The following is a 10042-nucleotide window of genomic DNA, read 5'->3' on the forward strand; positions in this document are numbered from 1 at the left end:
AGGCTTCCGAGGTTGCTTTGATTGCACACAACTATGGCACTTAGAACCTTTGGCAATGGTGAAATTCGGAATTAAACTTAAACTGGATAGCCGAGACATTAAACCAAAATTAATGTGACATAAACGAGAATGCCAAACACCGGTATCATCACTAACATTGCCACAAATATGGTTCACGTACTTATTGCTGAAATCGAAGCGAAAAGCGGAACAAGCCTCCGCACTCATAGCCTTTACCAATAAATTGTCCAAACTTGGAAACAACTACTTTATTCGACTCTAAAACAACCTTAAACCCATCTCTGCATAGAAGGGAGCCGCTAACGAGATTCTTGTTCATAGTAGGGACATGCTGCACGTTCCTCAGCTCGCACGATCTTCCCGAAGTGAACTTCGGATCTACCGTGCCAACACCACGAACGAAGCATGTGACCCATTCCCCATCAAGACGGAAGAATCCCGGGCGACCTGGTAAGAAGTGAACATGGATATGTCAGCACACACATGAACATTAGCACCTGTATCAATCCACCAACATGGAGATTGAAATACCGAAAGAACAGTAAAGAGATTACCGTACCCATCAGCATTGCTAGCGGTCACCGTGTTGACTTGCCTTGCCTTTTTCTTGCGGTCCGCCCTCTCTCGGACAGTCCTTAGAAAAGTGGCCAGCCTCTCCACGTGTAAAGCAGCTCGGATCTGCTTTGTTTATCATCTTCTTCTTCTTGAAGGTTGTAGTCTTCATAGGCTTATTGAAGGAGGGCTTGTTATTCCCTTTGTTCTTGCTCGTAGGGTTTCTTCCGCACCATGTTGGCGCTAGACTCGACCCTCTCCTTTCTCAGTATTATCCTTAGCCCGAGCTTTCTCTCAACATCAAGAGACGCTATCAGATTTTCAACCGATATCTCCCTGTCTCTTGTGTTTGAGAGTTGTGGCAAAGTTCCTCCATGAAGGGGGCAACTTAGCGATGATGCATCCAGCCACAAACTTGTCGGGTAAGGCACACTTAAGGAGTTCAAGCTCTTTCGCAATGCACCGTATCTCATGAGCTTGTTCGACTACGTAACGGTTGTTTACCATCCCGATGTCATGGAAGCTCTCCATGATGTACAGTTCATCGCTCGCATCGGTTGCACCGAATTTAGCATTCAGTGCATCCCGGAGCTCTTTACCATCCGTTATGTGCATGTACACATCACACGGACGATCGGCAAGAATACTCGAACGCATCCGACGAAGAGAGTATTGTTTTCCTTGAACTTGTTCTGATCTTGGTCAGATATAGTTCCTTCGGGTAAACCATCGTAACGTCGAATATTTTCATATGAGTAAGCCGAGCATGGCCTTAACTTGCCATCTCTTAAAGTGCACACCGGTGAACTTATCCGGCCTCGAGGCATCAGCAGAAACCAGCCATTGTTAACTCAGGAAATTGCCTACAATTAGGTTTTTGGATTGTTGGATAATTAGGCACAATTTCCATGATTAATTCCAGAATATAAAGCACGACGAAAGTAACTACTAACATGTGAAACTCGAACACACTAGATGCAGTGATCAACATGTACAGTAGCAGAGCAAACGGTACAACATCCGCTAAACAGATCGAGATATGTCGCACGTACCGATCTGGTGGAGGTGGCGGTGGAGGTGTAGCAGACGATGTCGCAGCAGTAACGTTGTTGATGACAACGTTGTTGACGACGGGGACGATGGGTCGAAGTAGACGGCGTTGAAGACGACGGTAGGCAGCACCGCCCGACTTGGACGGAAGGCGACCCGTGATGAAGAGCTTGAGCGCTCGCGCGAGCGCTTCCCAAAAACCTAATTCGCCCTCTCCCGTACAGGATCGCAAGGACGAGCGGTTCCGGAGACCTGCTCTCCCGTTCGCCGATGCACGTCGGCGCGCGGGATGGAGTAGGCTACGATGGCGGCGCAAGCGCAGAGAGGTAGAAACCCTAACTCGTGTATTAGATGTATTTCTGCGGTAGCCGGGCAAGAGATTATATAGGCTCGGGAAACCCTAGGCAACGTGGGCCACGCCCACGTCGCACGAACGTTTCGAGTCGGTTACAGAGCGACCCGAACCGACTAACTGCGACGCGTCCGTCTAGGACTCTGTTCGTTTTCCTGAGCTGCAAAAAGTAAGGAAAGTCTCGGCTCGAGGCTCAATCCACTCACCACGAGCGCGGCGCGCGCGTCGTGACGTGTCGAGGAGGAGGAGGAGCGCGCGCGTGTAGCACTCCTATTCTCACTCACTTACTAGTGGTGAAACAACCCACCTTATAAGGTGGTCTAACTTCCTCCCAACTTTCCATGTGGGACTATACTTCCCACCTATTGCCCCTCCCTAGTGAGCTGCCACCAACTTGGGCTCAAACTCACATGGCTGCCACTATGTGGGCTTTGAGATTTATAGGAAAAACTGAAATCTAATTTGGGCCACTAAAAATGGGCCCAATATTTCAACAATGGCAAGATGAACCAATTTGTGTGATTTACAGAATTTGCTATTGGATTGTTTTCCTAGAGCTCTTCGCAGGTGAAGGACCGCGCAAGGGACCGACTTCAGTGGCTCGCAAAGCTGGTGGAGCGAGTCGCGACTGAAGTGTTTGGAACGAGACGAAGCTGGAAGTCGTGGAATCCAAGGTTGACGATGTAGCTATAAGTTTTTGCTGAAGAAGGTCTTGCTTCAAGGGATAGGATTATGTCAATTTGTCTCAGGCTGGCAAGAAAGAAAAAGAGGAGAGGTGTGTAATTCTGAGCTACCATCTGAAAAAGCTAATATGGAAGGGAGATGTATAAGTGTAGCTCTCAGTTCTTAGGAGTAATCCTCTGTAGCTTTGCTTCCCCTGCTATTTCTCTTCCCACTTTAGCTTTTTCTGTGTTTGTGTAGTCTCTCAGAAATAACTAAACCATGGAGGTTAACTCTGCTTTGTTGCTGAGGCTGTAGCGAATTCATATGGTTTCTATCAATGAAAATCGGGGAGAGCCCTGTTAATCTAAAAAGTAGCATTTGCAAGTGACGGTACTAGTAGAATTCTTTGATTATGATATTTTGCTCACACTCAGCCCAACTAAGCAACATCGGATCTCAACCTAGTATCGCTCTTTTTTGTTGCTTTCAGATGCCTTCGACCTTTTCTTTCCACCCAAATTCGGTAATAACGATTTGTTGAAGGTTGTGTGCAGTGTCTTGGTTCAAAGGTCAAGTGATCAATATACAAACCTGACGGAAAACCCATGAATAATGGTGGTAGGTTGAACAGTTTTATAGGGAATGCACATCAAACTAAGAAAAAAGGATGCACAATACAATTATGTCGTGTTTTAAGTTCTCATACTTTCTATTACAACTGATGATATTCCTATAGAAACTACAAACAAAACACACTTTTTTGCAAATTTATAGTTTAACCCAGGAGAACATGGAATACATATTTGACAATAGATAATCCAATAAACGAGAAATGCCAAAGAGAGAAGGAAAAGTCCTTGAGGAAATCCTGTATGCTCTAGAATTTTCCATTACTTGCACCTCGGATAGGCAACAGTATACTATACTCTATAAATGTATGTAAAATCATTAGATATTAGCCTTAGATCTTCATGTTGGAATATTTATGATAAAATTGGCACACAAACACATGTATATTATTATTAATATATTTGCCACTAATAATCTACAAAGGCACTATCCATTATATTTATATACTATATTTCTAGTATATATGGGACTTGAAATAAAGGATTTAAGAGTTGGTGCATAAAAAGGAATCACCTCACGGTAATTTTTATTGCGGAGAAATGTGTAAATCAAATATTAACACTGTTCAAAAATTAAAATTTATTCTACTAATTATTATCACTATCATGTAATTAATTTTGGTAAGTGTAATAGTAGTGATCCTCCATCTACACACACATCTTATAGAAAACAATTACCTCTTGTAGGTGCGATAATACAAAGCTGAAGGTGTTTTCAATAAGGATAATTTTTTAACCAAACTATACAAAGCTGAAGGTGTTTTCAATGCATAGTCCGTAGGTTTTAGCATTATTGGTGTAATAGATTATTAACTTACCAATAAATAGATAAATGAGATCTTTACTCTAGTGCATTGATGTTCCCAAGAAATAAGAATCCCTCGGGTGTGTGGTAGTGGCAATACATTACATTATGCCATTCAGATAAAAAAAACTTACAAACAAGATTAATGGAGAATGAAAAGTTTCTTTAATTTACTTAGCATTGCACCCTCGATAAAATCCGCAAGCAAATCGGCCTTGGGGACAAGAACCCACATGTCTTGTTGAATGATCGTAAAAGACTAGGCTATCATCATGGTGATGGTTCTCGACATCGAACATAATTGACGAATACATCACCAAGTAAATAGTGCGTAACCGATCTCGATCGTGTATTTCTGTCGAGTCTGTAGTGACAAGAGCGTGTAGTGACGAGAGCATGTGTGGCGCCCCAACCAATACCTCTGTTCACCCGATCCGGCTGGAATCAATGGAAACAAAGATGAAAAACAAACAATGCATCAAATTTACAAGACATGAAACAATATTTTCTTCAAAAGGAACAAACAAAACAAGATGAAGAACTACATTGGTCGGGCAAGCAGGAGTGTAGGACCCACTACTTGTCATTCTTTCCAGTTGTCGGAACGTTGGATGGTTGTCATCTTCCCCTCCCTTGATTGCCCAAACGGTGTGGCCGGAGAACCACATAGGATATGTTGTCGTTTTTGACCCGGATGCCATTCTTCCAATTTGTAGAGAATCATCGATGTTCTCATCCAAACCGCCAACCATGGTGACCTGAGAGACCCATAGATCATGCCATTAAACACGAGGTGCAAGATTGCAAGAACTAAATAAATGCAAGAACATAATTTTTTTATATGAGAAGAGCAATGTCTATCCTGGGTTTATAAAGATACTTACAGGAAGAACGAGTGCTCCTAGCCAGTGGTGGAGCTGCATGCTGACTATGTTGTCAAGGGACAACACAAAAAAATGATGTGCAATAATCCCCAGCTATGAATATACTTAATTGACCTCATAAATCCTATTTCTTGGCATCAGTGTGATTCCTTTTTTTAAGATTTGATATCCCTGTGTGCAATTCCCAGCTCCACCACTGCTCCTAGCTGAGCCTGGGGATGGTGGTACGTGGTTGCAGGCAGCAATTAATGGATGCATGCACATGCAGTCGGACAGTTCATATTTGCCGCTCAACTGGCAGCGGGTAACATGTTGCGCACCCCGAACCATTTATGACGGCTTAGTTTTTCTGGTCTGTTTTCTTTATTTTTATGTTTTTTCTTTTTCTTTTTATTTCTATTTTCCTTTTCTTTCTCTTTTTTTCTATTTCTATTTCTTTGTTTTAATTTTATGTTTCTTTCATATTAAAACTTTATTCAAGTAGTTTTTATAAAATATCCATGGGTTTTAAAATATTACTTATGTATTCCAAAAATAGGTTAACACATTAAAAATGTTAACAAGGTTTTAATAAATTGTTCATGTTTTCCAAAAATAGGTTAACGAAAATTCGAAACAATGTTCACAGGATTCACAAAATGCCTTCACACACTAAAAATATATTCTTATCGTATCTAAAAGTTGTTCATGTTGTTTAAACAATGTTCACGAGGTTGTATATATTATTCATGTGTAAAAAACTATGTTTAAGGATTCTTTTTTGCATGTATTTAGACAAATATTCATGGTTTTGAAAAATACATGTTCATGTATTCGCAAAAAAAACATTCTAGGTTCAAAGATATTCATAGTACAAAAAATGTCCATGTTCCGTTTAGAAAATGAAAAACATAAAACATACAAAAAGAATAGAAAAATGGAAATCACCTATTATAATGTGCCCCTATTCTCCGCCTTAAGTCGGCGGTAGGCTCGCTCCGCATAGTGTGTTCCCGCCAAGGGCCGCCAGGTAAGAAGTACAGTTTTTCATTTTTTTTCTTTTTTCTTTCTGGTTGCATTTTGAAATATATAAAATTTAAAACTATTTAAATCTAAAAAAGTTAAACTAAAAAGTTCTAATTTTAAAAAAAGGTTCAAATTTTAAAAGTTTAGATAAAAAATGTTCAAATCTAAAATTAAATGTTGAAAAATGTATAAGTCTGAAAATTTTAAACTTGAAAATTTTAAATTTTTTTTTTCAGGTTTAAGAAAAGTTCAAAAAACTGGGGAGAACAAAAAAAGACCAAAATAATGCAGTAAAAACCGAAAGAAAACCATAAAACATAAAGAAAACCGAAATAATGCAGTAACGGGCCTTGCCACGGTGGGGTTCTGGCCTGTAGCCCATATACCAAATTCATCTCAAAGGAAAAAAGGCCTAGGCTTGGGCGCTTGGGTCGCCTCGTTGAACCCTCTCCCTCGCACGCCGCCGCATTTACCCAACCCTCCCAAAACCCGCCGCCGGCGAGAAAAAAATGCCTCTTCTGCCTCGGCGGCCGGTGGCGGCGCTGTACGTGCCGGCGAGGGGCCTCCTGGAGGCCCGCGTGCCCTGGGGCCGGGACCGCGCGCTGGACCACGTCGTGGAGCGGGAGCGCCACCTCGTGCCCTTCCTCCTCACCAAGGACGCGCTCCTCACGGCGGCGCCGCCGCCGCACGCCGTGCCGCTCCACGCGCTGCCCTCCTCCATCCCCTTCCCGTTCCGCCCGCTCCGCTTCCTCCGCCTCTACGGCTCCGCCTTCGCGCTCTCGGACCACCCCGTCGCCGTCTCCCCCACGCACCGCCTCAGCGCGCTCCACCTCGACGAGGCGCAGGCCGCCGACGCCACCCGCGCCGACGCCGCCGACCGCCTGCTGCGCCTCCTCATGCTCGCGCCCGCCCGCGCGCTCCCGCTCCACCTCCTCGCCCGCCTCCGCCTCGACCTCGGCCTCCCCGCCGACTTCCCCCGCTCCCTCCTCCCGCACTACCCGGACTACTTCGCGCTCTCCCCCGACGGCCGCCTCCTCGAGCTCGTCTGCTACCGGAAGGACCTCGCCGTCTCCGACGTGCAGTCCTACGCCCAGCGAACCGGCGGGTACAAGGTCGGCGACCCCATCGCGTTCCAGCTCTCCTTCCCCCGCGGGTTTGAGCTCCACAAGAACGTCCGCAAGTGGCTGGACGAGTGGCAGAAGCTCCCCTACATCTCTCCCTACGAAGACGGAACTCACTTGGGTCCGAGGAGCGACATCACGGAGAAGAGGACCGTGGCGGTGCTCCACGAGGCCCTCAGCCTCACCATCGGCAAAAAGATGGAGAAGGAGGTTTTGGTCAAGCTTGGGGAAGCTCTACGGCTGCCGCCGGGGTTCAGGAAGGTGCTCGCGAAGCACCCAGGCATTTTCTACCTGTCGCATAAGCTGAGGACACAAACCGTGGTGCTCCGAGAAGCCTACCGGAGGCATATGTTGGTGGTCAAGCACCCGATGATGGGGATAAGATATCAGTACCTGCATTTGATGCATATGGGGAAGGAGGAGGCCGGGAAATCCAAGGGCAAGGAAAGGAAGACGGTGCGTGGCGAGCAGATGATGGGAGATGAGTATGGCGCGGATGAGGACAATGGGGAAGAGGAGTACGATGATGAAGCGGATGAGGAAGATGAGGGCGATGACATAGAAGCCGGTGCTGCCTCAGAGGACGAGGATAGTGATGATGAGGATACAGAGAACACTGCAGAGGGATAAGCTGGAGAACTGCAGTCAGAGACATCCGGAAGAATATAGTCCGTAAACTGAAAATAAAGCCTGCATCTTAGCTGTTCTCCTAATGCCAGTTTCACTTTGTTTTGAGTTATGACTGAAACTAGAGCCTGCATCATAACCGTCCCTATACTGGAGAATGGTAGTTGTAGACATGAGGAAGAATACAGTCCGTAAACTGAAAGTAGAGTCTGCATCATGGCTGTTCTTCTAATGCCAATGTCACTGTGCTTTGAATTACTTGAATTCGGAGAAACAACTCAGCAACAGAATGTACAATCACAACTTTTATAGCAGGTATAAACCTACTAGAAGATGGAGCTTATTTTTGTTTTTCTTGATTGTTAAGTAGCCGGTGATCGTTAAGTAAAATCATTCATGTTGTACCTTGGTGTCTTCACCTGAATTATTAATATATATCTTAGTTTTTCGGGTATATTACTGATAGCTTCTTTTCTTTCCTTAGTGTGCCAATCACTTGTTCAGTTGAAAAACTGCTCAATGTGCGTCACTTTTGTTCTAACTCTGTACCTGCAACCTTCGGAAAACATACTTGTAAATTTATCATTTTGCTATTTTGACAAGAATTGTTTTGTTTCCATGGCAATCAGTTGAGGCCATCCTTTCTATTGGTTGATTATAATCGTGTATGAACCAGCTTAGCAAACATGAAACAGTATGTTCCTCTTGTACTCTCATATCTGTATAGATTCACATCTTTTCAAACGTAAAGATGTGTTCCAGATATTCTTGTGAAAACGTACATATGTAACTTCCTTTAAAAGGGGCTAGCCTATTCAGCCTGTGAGAATTTCTTCCGATTGGATGGCCCGATTCACCCTAGTCTCAGCTCTGGCTGCTTCTTTACCATCAGTTTCTGCAATTTGGCTTTTACTCTCTTTTGACATCGTGGCGTGGCTGCCATCCAGCCCAGTCTGAGCCTCTGAGGCTGGTCCTGCTCTACAGGCAGTGTAGGAATATTTTTCCTGAGTACTGCACTTGTTTGTACAAATTGTGTGGATGTTTTGTTTTTTATATTCCGCACTAAGAAAATATAATCAACTATAGCTGCCTGTATGAGAAATAGTGAAAAAATAAGTTTAACATAGTTATTAATTCTCTACTGAAGATATCAACATAAAGAAGGTATCTGAACTAGAATTTTCATTAATATTTTTCAATATAAAGTTAGCGTAAATTAATTTGTTCTATGCTTGGTGGATGCTAACGGGGATGGTGGACATCGTTCGATCTCAAGATGGCCATGACCTCCCAGCTGTGTGGACCATGGACGGTGACCCTTGCTGGCACATGTGCTATCTTTCTTTTTGTTCCTGTTCTCATGTGTTGGGAGTTTTTTCTAGAGCCTTTGTTTTCTTTAAAATCTCAAACAGACAGTACATGGCTTGATTTCTATCGATATTTAGGATTTGTTACAGTATAATCTATGTGACAATGCTCAGTAATTACCAAAATTATCTTGGTGTGGCCATATTAACTAGTATATTGGGTTGATACATGCTTGATGCTACAGCTACAGGTGGCAACTAGGAATTTTGGAAGGCCCCAATCTATGATGCATATACCAAATGGATGAATCTAAGAATTTTGGAAGGCCCTAATCTATGATGCATATACCAAATGGATGAATCTAGGAATTTTGGAAGGCCTCAATCTATGATGCATATACCAAATGGATGAATCAATTTGGTTCCATTTCTGCATTTAGGATAGATCCTTCCTTGATTTTAACAGCTCTGGCTTCAAGGTCCCAAGTTAAGGTTTTGCTTGCTACTTTACTCATCAACGTCTCTGTTGTGGGCTACGTTATCAAGGATGCAATTTGTGTGCTAATTTGGATGGCTTATAGTGCCACTCTAGTGCAGGTCAGTCGAACTGTTTGGTTTAGATTGTACCTAGTGTGGAAAATAATACTTGAGCTAGCTTATATACATGTTCATCAATGTTCTGGATTGAGACAAATATCGTTCATTAATGTAAGTATTAATTAATTTGTCTGTTTCCTTCCTCATTAACTAATTTGTATGTTTATATGTCGCCGATTAATCTAGCATACCTAGACAGTTAGCTGGGTCCACGCTACTTGGACTTACAATTCAGTCTGAATGTTTCCTTTTCTTTAACACATTATCTTGCCATTGAGGTTTGGGATTAGTTCGTTGCTCTGTTTTTTTTCAGCAATAGAGCTAGCTGAGAGTGCAAGTTATGAGTTAGCAAACTACAAAATATACTAACTTAACATGCAATTGTTTCCTCTGTTTTTCATCCATGCTTCCGCAGTAGAAGGTGAAAGC

At 43.3% G+C, this 10042-nt stretch overlaps 1 protein-coding gene across 1 annotated transcript; it reads left to right on the forward strand.

Moving 5' to 3' along the window:
* The first annotated feature begins 6470 nt into the window (after positions 1-6470).
* LOC124699944 (protein WHAT'S THIS FACTOR 9, mitochondrial-like) lies at positions 6471-8122 on the forward strand. Its single transcript, XM_047232159.1, has one exon. The coding sequence runs from the start codon at positions 6471-6473 to the stop codon at positions 7710-7712; it is 1242 nt and encodes a 413-aa protein (XP_047088115.1). The 3' UTR covers positions 7713-8122.
* Positions 8123-10042: the final 1920 nt, after the last annotated feature.

Source organism: Lolium rigidum, chromosome 3 (genome assembly GCF_022539505.1).
Source record: "Lolium rigidum isolate FL_2022 chromosome 3, APGP_CSIRO_Lrig_0.1, whole genome shotgun sequence".
In the NCBI taxonomy this organism is placed as follows: domain Eukaryota; kingdom Viridiplantae; phylum Streptophyta; class Magnoliopsida; order Poales; family Poaceae; genus Lolium; species Lolium rigidum.

Bases quoted from the DNA above. Each gene is read 5' to 3' on its own strand.
- LOC124699944 (XM_047232159.1), top strand. From the start codon at position 6,471: ATGCCTCTTCTGCCTCGGCGGCCGGTGGCGGCGCTGTACGTGCCGGCG.